The sequence below is a fragment of the Salvelinus alpinus genome, chromosome 20 (genome assembly GCF_045679555.1).
Source record: "Salvelinus alpinus chromosome 20, SLU_Salpinus.1, whole genome shotgun sequence".
NCBI lineage: Eukaryota > Metazoa > Chordata > Actinopteri > Salmoniformes > Salmonidae > Salvelinus > Salvelinus alpinus.
The window spans coordinates 41,809,064-41,826,744 of NC_092105.1; the positions used below are offsets into that span (position 1 = coordinate 41,809,064).

At 42.2% G+C, this 17,681-nt stretch overlaps 1 protein-coding gene across 3 annotated transcripts; it reads left to right on the top strand.

Annotated features, from left to right (window-relative positions):
• Positions 1-10,157: 10,157 nt before the first annotated feature.
• On the top strand, positions 10,158-15,398 carry LOC139546929 (CD302 antigen-like). 3 transcript variants are annotated; one of them, XM_071355896.1, is made up of 7 exons: positions 10,158-10,362; positions 12,126-12,251; positions 12,727-12,837; positions 13,353-13,535; positions 13,828-13,851; positions 13,953-14,146; positions 14,192-15,398. In XM_071355896.1, exons 1-7 carry the CDS (start codon positions 10,272-10,274, stop codon positions 14,231-14,233), a joined length of 771 nt encoding a protein of 256 aa, XP_071211997.1. In that variant the 5' UTR covers positions 10,158-10,271; the 3' UTR covers positions 14,234-15,398. The 3 variants fall into 3 exon arrangements, with proteins under 3 accessions (XP_071211997.1, XP_071211998.1, XP_071211996.1); XM_071355897.1 differs by having other exon boundaries at positions 13,953-14,137; XM_071355895.1 differs by having other exon boundaries at positions 13,953-15,398.
• The last annotated feature ends 2,283 nt before the right edge of the window (positions 15,399-17,681 follow it).

Genomic DNA, 17,681 nt, shown 5'->3' on the forward strand with positions numbered 1-17,681 from the left:
ATGAGGTCTGTTACCTTTGCAAATGACAGGCTCAAGAAAAGGAAATTGGATAAATGGGGTAGAATCATACCATGTCAATCCAACCCGATTAATATAACTCTGACAATGCAATTTATCATGAAACTTTTGTCTGTTTTATTTCTCATCTTGTGCACTGTTTTGTAAGTCAGCTATGGAGGCAATCTAATCAATATACCAGGACTCACTGCTCTAGTCTGTCATTAGAATGCCTGAACAGACCTTACTGTTGAAGAGACCTTCTGTTGAGTTGGACATACAGTGTGTTTGGCACTAGCACATTCACAGCCCTGAGGGTGAGGGCAGTGTAGAGATTATCATCAACACCATCTCCCGGTCACAGTGTTAACATGCATGTCCCTGTCTCCGCCAGGGTGAGCGGTGACAGGAGGGAGGCTAGAGGGACTGGGCCTTGGAGAGGGCTGTGGCCAGGCCTGGGTGGGTGGTGGATGGGAGGGAGGATAGAAGGACGGGAGCTTGGAGAGGACCATAGTGGCCAGGCCCTGGACTGGCAGATGGGTCTTCCTGGTCTCCTGCAGGGTGTGGTGCCACCCGACGGGAAGCCATGAGCAGCAGACAGACAAGGAGCCAGATCCATGCTGCAGCTGTCTGTGGCTTGCAGCCAGCTGCGTCTACTGTACAAGCCGGGCACGCCTTCTGCCTCCACTATAACTATATCATACTACCCGTTCTGCCCTTTTGTCTGGCTGCAGGTAATATCAGCACAGCAGCTCTCCAAGAGGAGCCATCTCAACAAAGGTATAATGAGTGCCGTCTACGAAAAATCATGTCTTCTGTTCCACCAAAGTATGTGGCGTTTACACAGGGAGAGGACAAAGAGCTCTTGATCTTTTCTGGACTTTTCTGAAACATCAACCTCCTGCATCTCAGTGGAGAGTGAACTAACAGTGGTATCTTTCTATCTGACCATTATGTTTGATCTGTTACATTTAACATTCCGATGACGCTGAATGGCTGGGTGTATTGCTCTTCTGCTCTGTCTTCACTCACAGAGGTTCCATCTAAAACATTTGCTCGGTATCAGGTCCTGGAGGGCTCCTGAAGATAATAACTGTATATCCATATTTACTGTAGGGGAGAGTGGGGTAAGTTGAACCGCCCTTGTTTCTAGGAAACCATACACAAAATTAATGAATTAATAATTTGACCAAATATTTTGGAAGAGGCCATCATTTAATGGAGTGTGTGAAGGAAGAAACCACATGGAAAAAGGGGTAAGCAGGTAAAAAAAGTTTCACCAAGTCAAATTTAAAAAAAATTGTGTTAGAGGTTTCATGATACTTGTATCTATCTTTAACTTCAATATGAGATCTTAAACCTAGCATGCAAGTTCATCCTTGTTGCTGTGTGGACTAATATAGTCCAAATGTTCAAAGCACTGGTGCAATGCATTCTATTTTTACAGTGAACACTGTCCGAGTGAGGCTACAATACATTGAGTTTCACTGAGAAGCTGTGAAGCCAGCTGTAGCCTATTGCTATTAACCTCTAAAAGTCTAAGCCATTGGGGGAGGGTTCTACTAAGCTAACATATGGAATTGTTTTAAAATGGTCCTACAGTACCATGGATCCTTTAGCTATTTGATTTTGAATATTAGTACACCTTTAGTTATCAAATAAATATTGAGCCTTTACTACTATAGCCCATAGAAACACATTGAACAACACTTTCATAAATGGCAAAAAGAACAGTAAAAACATGTATCATAAGGAATAAGGTTTTGAAGTGTCTGTCCTATATCTTGGAGATATAAGAAAGCTCAAGAAATATTTTAGTTTTTTTGGACGCATATTTAACTCCTTATTTTTGTTGGCACAAAACTACCCCTGTATTTTCATCCATTTGTATGGGTTACCTTCAGACGAGTCCCGTGACTCTTGTGGGGATCATAGAGCAAAACGGAGAACACCATTGTGTTGGTGACAGTCTCCCCTTTCCACAGTGTAGCCCAAACAGTTCGGACGCTACAGACAGAAGTTGGCACATCAGGGATACCGACTTCAGACGAGTCCTGTGGGACTTGAGGGGGATGTAGAGCAAAACGGCACCATCGTGTTCGCGCGAGTCCGTAGGCCAAACCGTTCGGACACTACAGACGTTTCTGTGAGAAGACCACCTCCCACCTGCTGTGTACCGGAGAAAACCTTGCCTGACAGGCGGGGGCGAAGGACACTGTCTAAGGGTGTTGCTCCCGCCTACCGCTAGCTACCTGTACACAGCAGGTGGGAGACTGGGTGACACTGTGTGCTAGCATCACTGTGCACTAGCTAGCTTGATGGTTAGCTAGCTAGGACACGGTGTCGCCCCTGCCTCCTGCCTTCTGTGTACTCCTTAGGAGCAGCTGACTAAGCTAGCACACAATGTCGTTCGCTCCCGCCTGCCGAACACCGGCCCTGGCGTCATTAACAGAACTGAGGGAAAACAGTACCCGACAGGCAGGGGCGAAGGACATTCTACCGGTGTGTACCAGCTACAGTTGTCGCCCCCGCCGCCGCCTCTTCCTCTTCTATGGGGTTTATCGGCTGTTGGCATCCAACGTTATGGTGGATTACCGCCTTCTACTCTACTAGAGCGTCCCTGCCTCCCACCAATGTACTGGAGTCATAGCTTATAAATTGACCAATAGAAGTATCAAGAGGGGTTCCTGCATATACAGGATTGCCCACGTGCAGGAATGCCCGAATTACGGGCTGCAGTTGCACCCTTCTCCCTTCCACCGCAGATGCAGAAGGCTGACATATGCGGGTGCGGTGGATTGAGACACAGCCCATGCAAAAAAACAGACATATCTAGCTTAAACTGATGGAGATTTTTATATTATGTTACTTAGATTGTCGCAATCTTAAGGATTGTATTAAAGAATGTGAAAGAATGTTGTGTATGTTTACTATTGCCTGGTTGTGTTCATGAGTCTGTTATTAAAGAATGTGAAACAATGTTTACTGATCTTCGTTAAATCGTGTATGGCTATTATATTTTATATAGGCCTACATTCGATCATGTGGGCAGGTATGTTTACTGCTTTTCATTCAATCACGTATGACCATAAATATTGTATAGGCCTGTAAATTCGTTGATATGGGCAAAATATTGTTAATATGCCTACATAAATTGTTTCAGTTATTGCCTAAAATAAATGTATTGGTATGGGCAGAATATTATATATATATATATATATACCAGTCAAAAGTTTGGACACACCTACTCATTCAAGGGTTTTTCCTTATTTTTACTTTTTACATTGTAGAATAATAGTGAAGATATCAACACGATGAAATAACACATATGGAATCATGTAGTAACCAAAAAAGTGTAGTAACCAAACCAAAATATATTTTAGATTTGAGATTCTTCAAAGTAGCCACCCTTTGCCTTGATGACAGCTTTGCACACTCTTGGCATTCTCTCAACAGCTTCATGAGATGGGTCTGGAATGCATTTCAATTAACAGGTGTGCCTTGTTAATTTGTGAAATGTCTTTCCTTCTTAATGCGTTTCAGCCAATCAATTTTGTTGTGACAAGGTAATGTAAGGTAATGATAGCCCTATTTGGTAAAAGATCACGTCCATATTTCGGCAAGAATTATGCCGCTCGGTCATTGCTCATCCATATATTTCTATGTACATATTCTTATTCCATCCCTTTACTTAGATGTGTGTGTATTAGGTAGTTGTTGTGGAATTTTTAGATTACTTGTTAGATATTGCTACACTCTCAGAACTAGTGTCACGCCCTGACCTTAGTTCCTTGTTTATGTCTCTATTTTGGTTTGATCAGGGCGTGAGTTGGGGTGGGCATTCTATGTTTTGTTCTATGTTTTGTATTTCTAGGTGTTTGGCCTGGTATGGTTCCCAATCAGAGGCAGCTGTCAATCATTGTCTCTGATTGAGAACCATACTTAGGTAGCCTGTTCCCACCTGTGTTGGTGGGTAGTTGTTTTCTGTTTTGTGTATTGCACCTTGCAGAACTGTTCGTTTGTCGTTTTGTTGTTTTTGTTCAAGTGTTCGTATTTATTAAAAGTATTATGAATACTTACCACGCTGCACCTTGGTCATCTTCTCCTTCTCCCGACGACGTTCGTTACAACTAGAAGCACAAGCATTTTGCTACACTCGCAATAACATCTGCTAACCTGTGTATGGGACCAATAAAATTTGATATGATGATTTGATTTGAGAACAGCTCAAATAAGCAAAAAGAAATGAAAGTCCATCATTACTTTAAGACATGAAGGTCAGTCAATACAAAACATTTCAAGAACTTTAGAAGTTTCTTCAAGGGCAGTCGCAAAAACCATCAGGCGCTATGATGAAACCGGCTCTCATGAGGGCTGAACAGGAAAGGAAGACCCAGAGTTACCTCTGCTGCAGAGGATAAGTTCATTAAAGTTAACTGCACCTCAGATTGCAGCCCAAATAAATGCTTAACAGAGTTCAACTAACATACACATCTCAACATCAACTGTTCAGAGGAGACTGAGTGAATCAGGCCTTCATGGTCGAATTGCTGCAAAGAAAACACTACTAAAGGACACCAATAATAATAAGAGACTTCCTTGGGCCAAGATACATGAGCAATGGACATTAGACCAGTGGAAATCTGTCCTTTGGTCCGATGAGTCCAAATTTGAGATTTTTGGTTCCAACCGCCTTGTCTTTGTGAGACGCAGAGTAGGTGAACAGATGATCTCCGCATGTGTGATTCCCACAGTGAAGCATGGAGGAGGAGGTGTGATGGTGTGGGGGTGCTTTGCTGGTGACACTGTCAGTCATTTATTTAGAATTGAAGGCACACTTAACCAGCATGGCTACCACCTGGTTTGCGCTTAATGGGACTATCATTTGTTTTTCAACAGGACAATGACCCAACAAACCTCCAGGCGGTGTAAGGGCTATTTAACCAAGAAGGAGAGTGATGGAGTGCTGCATCAGATGACTTTGCAGAGTGGACCGTAGAATGAAGGAAAACAACCAACAAGTGCTCAGCATATGTGGGAACTCCTCATGAAGCTGGTTGACAGAATGCCAAGAGTGTGCAAAGCTGTCATCGAGCCAAATTATTTTTATTGTGTTTTTTATAAAAACTTTATTTAACTAGGCAAGTCAGTTAAGAACAAATTCTTATTTACAATGATGGCCCAACCCAAAGTGTACTTTGAAGAATCTCAATATAAAACATATTTTGATTTGTTTAACACTTTTTTGGTTACTACATGATTCCATATTTGTTATTTCATAGATTTGATGTCTTCACTATTATTCTACAATGTAGAAAATTGTGTGTGTGTGAGTGTGTATTCTTTTGTAAATATATTATTTTAATAGTTCAATAAAGTTTACTGCAACATACTGGCCGCCTACTCATCTTCTTTCTTGGATTATCGCCATTTAGGGTCCTACCTTCCCACTGCCCTCATCTCACCAGAATATTGTCTACCAATTCATTCATATGGTTACAGTATATAAAGGCTAAAGGCTAAAAACAGCCTATACTATATCTACAGTCGTGGCCAAATGTTTTGAGATTGACACAAATATTAATTTTCACAAAGTCTGCTGCCTCAGTTTGTATGATGGCAATTTGCATATATTCCAGAATGTTATGAAGAGTGATCAGATGAATTGCAATTAAATTAACTGAATCCACAAAAACCATTTCCACTGCATTTCAGCCCTGCCACAAAAGGACCAGCTGACATCATGTCAGTGATTCTCTCGTTAACACAGGTGTGAGTGTTGACGAGGACAAAGCTGGAGATCACTCTGTCATGCTGATTGAGTTCGAATAACAGACTGGAAGCTTCAAAAGGAGGGTGTTGCTTGGTATCATTGTTCTTCCTCTGTCATCCATGGTTACCTGCAAGGAAACACGTGCCGTCATCATTGCTTTGCACAAAAAGGGCTTCACAGGCAAGGATATTGCTGCTAGTAAGATTGCACCTAAATCAACCATTTATCGGATCATCAAGAACTTCAAGGAGAGCGGTTCAATTGTTGTGAAGAAGGCTTCAGGGTGCCCAAGAAAGTCCAGCAAGCGCCAGGACCGTCTCCTAAAGTTGATTTAGCTGCGGGATCGGGGCACCACCAGTACAGAGCTTGCTCAGGAATGGCAGCAGGCAGGTGTGAGTGCATCTGCACGCACAGTGAGGCAAAGACTTTTGGAGGATGGCCTGGTGTCAAGAAGGGCAGCAAAGAAGCCACTTCTCTCCAGGAAAAACATCAGGGACATACTGATATTCTGCAAAAGGTACAGGGATTGGACTGCTGAGGACTGGGGTAAAGTCATTTTCTCTGATGAATCCCCTTTCCGATTGTTTGGGGCATCCGGAAAAAAGCTTGTCCGGAGAAGACATGGTGAGCGCTACCATCAGTCTTGTGTCATGCCAACAGTAAAGCATCCTGAGACTATTCATGTGTGCGGTTACTTTTCAGCCAAGGGAGTGGGCTCACTCACAATTTTGACTTAGAACACAGCCATGAATAAAGAATGGTACCAACACATCCTCCGAGAGCAACTTCTCCCAACCATCCAGGAACAGTTTGGTGACGAACAATGCCTTTTCCAGCATGATGGAGCACCTTGCCATAAGGCAAAGTGATAACTAAGTGGATCGGGAAACAAAACATCGATATTTTGTGTCCATGGCCAGGAAACTCCCCAGACCTTATTCCCATTGAGAACTTGTGGTCAATCCTCAAGAGGCGGGTGGACAAACAAAAACCCACAAATTCTGACAAACTCCAAGCATTGATTATGCAAGAATGGGCTGCCGTCAGTCAGGATGTGGCCCAGAAGTTAATGGACAGCATGCCAGGGCGGATTGCAGAGGTCTTGAAAAAGAAGGGTCAACACTGCAAATATTGACTTTTTGCATCAACTTCATGTAATTGTCAATAAAAGCCTTTGACACTTATGAAATGCTTATAATTATACCTCAGTATTCCATGGTAACATCTGACAAAAATATCTAAAGACACTGAGGCAGGAGACTTTGTGAAAATTAATATTTGTGTCATTCTCAAAACTTTTGGCCACGACAGTCACGATTGCTGTCGTCGTGGAAATGACCGGACCAAGGTGCAGCATGGTGAGCGTACATTTTTTTTATTGATAAATGTCGCCAACAAAACAAAGAACAAGGAAACAACCGTGAAGCTTACTTCGGCTATAATGCCACGAACAAAGACAACTACCCACAAATACCAAAAGGAAAAAAGGCTGCCTAAGTATGATTCCCAATCAGAGACAACGATAGACAGCTGTCCCTGATTGAGAACCATACCCGGCCAAAACATAGAAACAAAGAACATAGAGTTTCCCACCCGAGTCACACCCTGACCAACCAAACATAGAGAATAAAAAGATCTCTACGGTCAGGGCGTGACAGTACCCCCCCCAAAGGTGCGGACTTCGCCCGCAAACCTGACACTATAGGGGACGGTCCGGGTGGGCATCTACTTCGGTGGCGGCTCCGGTGCGGGACACAGACACCGCTCCACCTCTGGCTCCCCCCACTTTGGTGGCGCCTCTGGTGTGGGGACCCTCGTCGCAGGCCCCGGACTGGGGACCCTCGTCGTAGGCCCCGGACTGGGGACCCTCGCCGCAGGCTCCGGACTGGGGACCCTCGTCGTAGGCGCCGGACTGGGGACCCTCGCCACAGGCCCCGGACTGGGGACCGTCGCCCTAGTCCGGAGCCTCCAGCGGCGGTCTCCAGTCCGGGGCCTGCGGCGACGGTCCCCAGTCCGGGGCCTGTGGCGAGGGTCCCCAGTCCGGCGCCTACGACGAGGGTCCCCAGTCCGGAGCCTGCGGCGAGGGTCCCCAGTCCGGGGCCTACGACGAGGGTCCCCAGTCCGGGGCCTGCGACGAGGGTCCCCACACCAGAGGCGCCACCAAAGTGGGGGGAGCCAGAGGTGGAGCGGTGTCTGCGTCCCGCACCGGAGCCGCCACCGAAGTAGATGCCCACCCGGACCGTCCCCTATAGTGTCAGGTTTGCGGGCGAAGTCCGCACCTTTGGGGGGGGTACTGTCACGCCCTGACCGTAGAGATCTTTTTATTCTCTATGTTTGGTTGGTCAGGGTGTGACTTGGGTGGGAAACTCTATGTTCTTTGTTTCTATGTTTTGGCCAGGTATGGTTCTCAATCAGGGACAGCTGTCTATCGTTGTCTCTGATTGGGAATCATACTTAGGCAGCCTTTTTTCCTTTTGGATTTGTGGGTAGTTGTATTTGTTAATGGTATTATAGCCGAAGTAAGCTTCACGGTCGTTTCTTTGTTTTGTTGGCGACATTTATCAAATAATAGAAATGTACGCTCACCATGCTGCACCTTGGTCCAGTTATTTCCACGACGACAGCGATCGTGACAACGACTGTAGAGCTATAAAGAATGTATTTTCTTCGCAAATAGACGCAGGCAAGACGCAAGCAAACTTGGTCCTAGATATGTGTTGTTGTTAAAACCAATATATCTCTCCTCACTGATGTCAATGAATGAATGGAGGTTTGATTGAATTGTGCATGTGATTTGATTGTGTTTGAATTATGCCTAATGATAATGATGATGACGGAGTGAGCCTAGTAACAGATTGACTGCAGTCCCTTTAATCATTGTTATTGTTACTTTGTGTCTCTAAACTCACAATGTTTCCATTTCTATAGCCATGTGACAGTCTATTGGGGTAAGTTGAGCCAACGGTTGAGCCAATAGCAAGTTGAGCAAATGTAAGTGTTTTCTTCCCTGGCATAACGCAAGGCATTATCGCTGGGATATGAGGTAACAACAGGGCCTGACCTATGTTAAAAGTTTTTTTTTTTTAAGTACAAAGTGTTTGTTAGGTGTTAAGCCTTTGTGAAAAGGTGCTTCAAATTATTAAAGACAAAAAACCATTGTGATTGTGTTGAATTGTGTTTGGGAAATAAAGATGGTGGTGGTAATATTACATTGCGTATAGAAATGTGTAGGCGGCTTAACTTACCTTGTCCTGTGGCACAATTTACCCCATACCCGGGGTAAGTCGTGCCAAGAGACAACTTTTTTGGAATTGTAATGTTTACATTAATTCTGATTCTTTACAGGGTTACACAATGTCCTGAAATATATGTAGATATCTTTGTTAGAAAAAATTATATATTTCCCTTGACAGAGTGATGCTGAATAAAAATAATCTCAATTTACCCCATTCTCCCCTACATATTAAGTACGTGTGAGATATCAATCACAGTCTTGTCCATAGCTAATGTGTGTTGACTTATATTAAATATCTTCTCTCATTTTACAAGTCTCAGCTATTCAGATTGGATGTTATTAAACCCCCAAAGAATTTCTGGCATCGCTGAAGAATTTTTGGAGTGGACATGCAGCAGACATTGCGTCTATGTTCCCTGTTGATTTTGTCTTGTTTAGTAATGCAGTGTCTCTAATCTTCTTTTGTCTAGAACTGGCTTTCACGTACCCCACTGAGCACTCTGCCATTCCAGTTCTCACCAACATTCTTCTCACTTCTTAAAGTCTCGCATCTTGTTTTTTCAGCCATATCCTGGTCAACTCAGCAGAATCACTGGGAGTTTTGCATTAATTAATGAGACAATAATGTTATTCATCATTTGAGTCATGGTAGGCCTACAAGAAAGGATCAGGCTATACAACCTACAACTTAATGGAATTTATTGTGCTTCTTATTTACATCCAATTGCTCACTAATTTCAGTTGAATTAATCTATAAAATATGTTCCTGTGTGACTGTATATTTTTCAAAACATAAATAGGCACTCTAGGCAGAATGTGATACCACTGGGTTGCAATCACTGAAATCTAGACATTTATGCAGTTATGGCACCATCTAGAGGCTTTATGGCTTATTCTCTAAACCAATATCCTCATGGGGCCCTACTCCTGTGACAAAACAAAACATAACCAAATATCATTCTCCACAATCCATAATAAAGCAATTGAAAATTCTATCAATGTAATTAATGTAATGTTATTCTTCAACTTCACTAATAATGTCAACAGTATGCAGCTATGCAATATCATGCAATTCACAAATTAGTTTCAGCATGATAATTTGTTGAGACAAGCTTCAAACACTCTTGAGTCTGAACTTTGCTCCGGTCTACTTTTTGAGAGAGCATGTAAATTCAGGCACTCTAGGGGTGGGGTTACATTTCAATGTGAGATGCTGATGTATGAAGCTGTGAAAAACTTCGGAGCCATGATTTGGAGTTCGCGGACATGGAGTCAATGAAGAAATGGCACCTTCGCCCCTTATCCTTATGCAATCTCCTTTTTGTTGTTGTTTATTGGCAATCTACTTTAGGTGGTGGTAAGTTGAGATAATTAACTCTTGTTTAATGTTATTATATTAAGTGGATGGGAAATGCGCCCTTCGTGTTGTTCGAGAAAGTTTAAGTATTTGTTGTGCTTTCAGTTAAAACGTGTAACGGGATAGCATTTCGACAAAGTTCACTGAACAACATTGTAACATTGCTTACGATTTCCTTGTCCGCATGTGTTTTTGTAGGGATTTATATTTTCATTCGATCACATGCAAAATATTCTAGTATTTATTAGAAACGAATAAAGCTGCCCTCGTAATTTGGCTTGTAACCATGTACGTTATAATTCAGACATCGAGGTATAATGTTGAAGCAAACAATATGTGCCCACATAATTTCCAAAGGTAGCAAGGCAGTGTAGCCTAGTCTTCAAATCGTATTCTGTAAAATGTGCATAATCTCAAAGTGGGCCCACCTACAAAATGTAAACAAACAATTTACTCCATTACATTTTCGCTGACATGGCACTTGATTTCTATTTGACAATATAATGCAATTGCACTAATCTCACGAAGGTATATATAAATTAAATTTAAGTGTTGTATTTAATTAGTTGAAATTACTGGACAACATCCAGACTGTGGCTTTAAAAGTACTTAATGCTTCTCTTGCTTAAAAAAAGTACGTGATTCCTCACGAAACACAGACAAAAAAAGAGTGGGATCACTGCTAGTTTTAAAGTTATGGCCCATTTTTATCCTATCCATTTTTATCCTATCCTCGTCGATTACTTTGGGCTCCCGGGTGATGCAGAGGTCTAAGGCACTGCATATCAGTGCTAGATGTGTAACTACAAACACCCTGGTTCGAATCCAGGCTGTATCACACTGACCGTAATTGGGAGTCCCATAGGGCGGTGCACAATTGGCTCAGCGTTGTTCGGGTTTGGCCGGTGTAGGCCGTCATTGTAAATACGAATTTGTTCTTAACTGACTTGCCCAGTTAAATAAAGGTTAAATAAATAAAAAATACATTTAAATTGGCATGGTAGGCAATGTAACCAATCCCAGCCCTCCTTTTACTTGCATCATTGTGCATCCTGTGCAATGACAGAGGTGACCATTTTTTGAATCCATTTTCACATTAACTCTGTTGGTAATGCATACAAATTGGATCATACCTGTAACTCTAAAAGTAGCAGAGATCCCACTTGCAAGTAGAGTATATTATGTTCTTTAAAAAACAGAAAAATGAGCCAAATCGAAACAATTCTATTTTCAATATTCATGTTTATATTTTGGAATATTCATAAATTAAATGTAAAAAAAGTTTTCGAAATCAAAATACTACTTCTATTAGAGCAAGCGGTAAAACTTAATCTGACACTTTGTAGCACCTATAGATGAAACACTATGGAGTCTTAAATGTCATAAATAGACCAGCTTTGATAAATTATTTCTCAATTATGCTTTTAGATGCAAATGTCAACAATCCTTCTTCCAAAGGACTATTCTATGGATAAATATTGTGTCTGGGTTTTGTGAAGAATCACTCCAAACATCCTTGTTTGCCAGTGTTACAGCTTCATGTTGCTTGCTTAGCGACATTTCAATCTAGCTGTGGAGTGAGTTTACGGTACGTTCTTAACTCCGTTACACCAGCCACATCCCAACTGATAACACTGGTGGCGCTTGCTTGACTTGTTTTCGACGAGGTGTTGGAAATTTAGGTTGGACCAGGGACACCTTACTTTGTTTGAAAATGCGGATTGAGACTTGTGGTTTTGTCTCATGATTAATTCTCCCCACAGACTGTCCTGCAGATGGGCGCACCTGGGTGCCTTTTGGACAAAGATGCTACCACTTTGTCCATGGAGAAGAAGACATGGCTAAAAGTTATACGATTGAAGCTGCGAAGTCTCTCTGCTCAGGACATGGTATTTACAAGTCATCATATTACTTTTTATCCCAATATGTTGCAACTTTTTCATCATTTAGGTCAGGGATGGGCAACTGCCCCCCTTTTGTAGGCCCAGGGATCAATTTACAAAGACAAGAAAAAATTATACAAAAAACTGTCGGTCTCAACTATTCAAAGTTAGAATAGTAGAATACACAAGGTGCAATTTTGAAATTTGCTTGTGCATAAGCAGTTTTCCTCTTGTAAATTTTGCTTAGTGCCCCCCCCAAAAGGCTAAGGCCAGCTCTGACTGATTGCATGTATGGATGTGGGTAAGCAGACCTGCGAACCACTGTGGCCCCCATGATGAGTTCAGATTTTTTGTGGCCCCCATCCCCTCAAAGTTGCCCATTCCTGATTTAGCTGATAGGCTTTGATTTGATTGAACCATTTTAAACTACTGTCAATGTTTGTTTTTCAATTGCAACAGATTGTCTTGTGTTGTCTCTTAGAACTGGTGAGTGTCCAAAGTGCAGAGGAGAATGATTTCATCATCAAGTACAGTCCGCAGGTGTGGAAAGGCAACATCCATGTGTGGTTGGGCATGTATTATGACAGTGACGGTAAGTAAGTACTGATATTTATTCTGAAATTATGACACCTCGGTATTATGAAGGCTACTTTGCCCTATTATGTGATTGTACAGCTTAATGTGGTTACGTCACCCGCTGCCATAATCCATATTATACAACGGGTGGGTCTAATCCTGAATGCTGATTGGTTAAAAGCACATTCCAGCCGGTGTCTATTCCACAAGTTACCACAGGCATTTTAATGTCATAGATTTAGCCGGTTTACTCTGTTCCATCTGACTGGGCAATCTGCTGTCTCATCAGGCCAGTGAGGGAAGTTATGAACTCGATCGCCAGTATAAAAAGCATCTATACATTATATGGAAAAAAGCCGACACCACTGGTATTCTTCGAACAGGGTTATTTTGACTGTGTATAACTTTATTTCTTTCAGACAAGGTTTGTTTGGGTTATGAAGGAAAGAAAAGTAAAATTAACAGAGAGAGAATAAGTGAAGTAATTGCTATTTTTCAAATTTTGATGTCTTGTTTTTTCTGTTTGATAAGTTGAGGACTTTAAGTGGCAAGATGAGACGGGCCTGAGCTTTAAGAACTGGGGGAACAGCTCCAGCTCGCCTGACTTGATTCCCATGGACACCTGTGTGGCAATGCACAGCACCACAGGGGAGTGGGAGAAAGTCAGCTGTGTTGAAAACCTGGAGAATGGAGTGGTCTGTGAGACTGCTGAAAGTAAGGCTCTATTTTTTTTATTTAGCAGCAGCAGCATTTGCCTTTCTACTCGGGACACCCCATAACGAACATCGTCCGTGTGCAGCGGGCGGCCGTCAAATAACCTCCAAACACAGAAAAATGTATTTTCATTTCCCGCCGACATAGACTAGTGGACGGACATAGGCCCACTGTAGCAGCAATGCGTTGTTTTGACAATTTGATCAACAAGTGTATATAGATGTTGTTATTTTCATTTATATTAGTTATTTTTAGTCATGTTTCACTAATATATTGTTCATTTATTTTTCAGAAGCAGAGAAAAACGGCAAACCCGGTAAGTGAAGCAAAGCCGTTTTTCCTTTATTTTGTTCTTAAATAGCCATACAGTAAGATCAATGGTAACCTCTCTCCCTGCATTGTTTATTTCCTGCTCAGCTACTAGTCCACTGCTCTCAGCTCTGGTCATTCTGAGTGTGGTCGCCATCATGGGGATCTCGGCAGTCTTTTGGTTCCTGCACCAGAAGCACCAATTCGGTGCCGTCCTCGCATCGTTCGAGTACCACCCCCCGTTCAGGGCTCCCACCTCTGACGAGGCCTGCCTAGTGGAGACAGAGGAGACAGAGGAGACAGAGGAGACAGAGGAGACAGAGGAGACAGAGGAGACAGAGGAGACTGAGGAGACTGAGGAGACTGAGGAGACTGATGACATGGCTTAATGGAGATCCTGCTCTTAGATTCTGCTGTGTGGAGTCACTGTTGGAGGATCGGCCTTAGAGAGAAAAAGGTGACCCTCTTAATTAAGACTGGTTCCATTGTCCCGAAGAGATGCTTTGACAGGTAAAATGACATCCTGCTATGGAATGACATGCGTAGCAACACTTTTACCACCAACTAGTGCCACGGTATGTCCCGTCCTTTGCACTTTTGCCTGTCTGAATGGGCTCCCATGTGGGTATTGGGTCAGTCTGCTCTTTTTCTTCTTCTTTTTTGTGCTAGCCAAACAGGATCCGAACGAAAATGTGTTGTCAAATGACATTTAGCCTACGCACCGAATGCATTGCATGCCGTTAATTCGATACTCTTTTGAATTGTGAGAATCACGTGTTTCAATCGTCAAAGACGTTTGGTCTCCCGATGTCTTCTGTCTGCATAAAGTTAGTGATCTTTGCACCGCGTGGCAAGTCTGAGATACGTTATCATTCACACATCTTTATGTTGTATTGCCCGTGTAAGTGCTCATACCTTTCAATGTGTCTCTTACCCTAGTGTCAGAACTTTGAATTTCTTAGTTCTCAATATGAGATAAATACAAGTAATTGAAAGTACAGAGGGACTAATCCATCATTCATATCTCAAACAAACAGATCAAGGCTTGTAAAATAGGTCAAAGAGCCACATTTCAACCAGTGTGCATTTTTTTCTCAGCAAGGGATCTGTAATCCTGTGTCCCATTGTTTGTGTGCTGTGAAAGGCTTCTACAGATGATTACATTTATAATAGATATGATTTGTTGTGCATTAGTCTGTAATGACATGTACAAACTTCTATTCGTTGGAGAAAACATTTTCGAGTGAGGATCGTTTGTCTTTCTCTAACAATGTCCTTGGTGGGACTACCTGAATAAACACTCATAATTCATTTTTACAAAGCTATTAATCCAAATTCTAATTCATGGATATGGTCAGTGGTTTTACTAATGCATTAGTGATATGTTACAGTTTGGGGAGTGGTCCTTAAATGGTGTTTTGTCAGCACTACATCCCTGAAGTTCTATGAATGTATTTGAAAGCGTTTTGCTGATTACCTTGCTATCTATATTTGTTTCATTTGGCTTAAACTAAGGCCTGTTTGTTACACACAATAAAGTCCTCCAAAACACGACCCCGCCAAGCCGCACTGCTTCTTGACACGCTGCTTGCTTAACCTGGAAGCCAGCCGCACCAATGTGTCGGAGGAAACACTGTACACCTGGTGACCGTGTTAGCGTGCATGCACCCGGCCCACCACAGGAGTCGCTAGAGTGCGATGGGACAAGGACATCCTGGAATAAAACCATGATCTGTAGTGACACTGCGATGCAGTGCCTTAGACCGCTGCGTCACTCGGGAGGCCCCTTTCAAGTCCATTCTTGTTGAAGCCTGAAGTCCGAGGCTACTTGTGAGTTATGAGCCTGCCTGTCCTATGTTTGATTTACACGGAGTGCACAAAACATTAGGAACACCTGCTCTTTCCTTGACCGACTGAACGGGTGAATCCAGGTGAAAGCTATGATCCCTTATTGATGTCATGATTTTTAAGCCTTGGGACAATTGAGACATGGATTGTGTATGTGTGCCATTCAGAGGGTGAATGGGTAAGACAAAATATTTAAGTGCCTTTGAACGGGGTATGGTAGTAGGTGCTAGGTGCACCGATTTATGTCAGGAACTGCAACGCTGCTTGGTTTTCACTCTCAACAGTTTCCTGTGTGTATCAAGAATGGTCCACCATCCAAAGGATATCCAGCCAACTTGACACAACTGTGGGAGGCATTGTAGTCAACATGGCCAGCATCCATGTGGAACACTTTCGACACCTTGTTGAGTCCATGCCCCGACGGAATGAGGCTGTTCTGAGGGGAAAAGGGGATGCAACTCAATATTAGGACGGTTTTCCTAATGTTCCTATGTGAGCATCTCCTCTTGTGGGCAAATTTTGTAAGATTGTGCTTGTTTGAGACGGTACATGCAGTTGATGTAGTTGCTGTACTTGTTGCTTCTTTGACAACAAGTCTGGCAAACATGGCACAAGTTGACATGGATGACTGTGTTACATATTTTGTCAATGGAATCTCAAAGTAATCCCTCATACATTGATTTGAATTTCCTTTCCTTTAGGAGGGGCTATCAACCTTTTAACCCAAAGGCATGGAAATACCTTCTATAAAGTACTATATGAGAAGAATCCTACCTAACCCTAGGGTTTCAAAATTCCAGTAAGTGTCAAGATTTCCAGCTTTTCCAGAAAACACAGTTGGAGGACTCCTGGATTTTTGGACCCCCCCTCCCCCCCATTCTGATAGTCTTCAATTTCTGGGATTTTTGCAAACCTACCTAACCCCAAAGTGCAACACTTGAAAAATCTGAAGTGATGTCAACCATATCCATATCAGCATTATTCTGTCCGTTCCTCAGATCGTTACAGAACTTTACAGCTAAATATACATCTGTCAATGCATAATTAAATAGGTGATGAATTAGGACACCGGATTGAGGACATTCTAATTACTCCTTAAGGGATATTTAATATTATAAATCACTGTCATCTGTCAGGCATGAGATATCGCACCGACCCTCCATCTGTATGAAAACCTGTCCTGGCTCTGCTATGGCACTAGAGGGTAGTATTCATTAGGCACAAAAATAACTTAAATGGGGATGGATCTATCTGAATTTGTCTAATAACAAAAACTCACTTTAATATTCCATTGCAAAGCGTTTTGGTACGTTTTGAAATGGTGTACACTAATGAATACAACCCAATTGTCCTTGTTCTGTACCTTCGGATTAAGTTATCTATATTTTGCTCCCAGAAAATACATTCTCCAGATGGAAGTTATGTACATTTTGGTCATGTAGCCCTCCAGCAAGGGTACAATGGTGATGTCAACAGTTAGAGATCCATAACATCTGACATCTCACAGGGTAAAATCAGGAGATAACTCTCATAATATAACGTTGATTTAGGAGCTTGGCCACTAGGCGGGACAGTGGATCACATTTCCAGACTGTACTTTCCAGGAACGGCAACAGAAACCGATTGCATCAACTCTTTGAGGTAATCATGCATTGTGTATGGGTTGGTTTTTTTTATGTAAAAAAAACAACAACTTGATAATTGTCTAATCTAATTGTAGAATAATTAGATTATTCAGGTAGAGATTATGATAATGATCAAGTGTAAGTATATCGTATTGAACTTGATTAAGATAAATATTCCGGGCTGCTATCTGTTCAGTTTGATTTACTGCACATGTGCTAGTTTGTGGGAAAAAACGGTTATATGATTGGTTGAAAAGTCTGTTCAAATGCATAGTTTTTCAACTGCAACATGCAGTCTGCTTTCAAAAGTATAGGCTTTAACTTTACTGAGTAGGGCATGGCCATGTACATAGATTAAACAAAG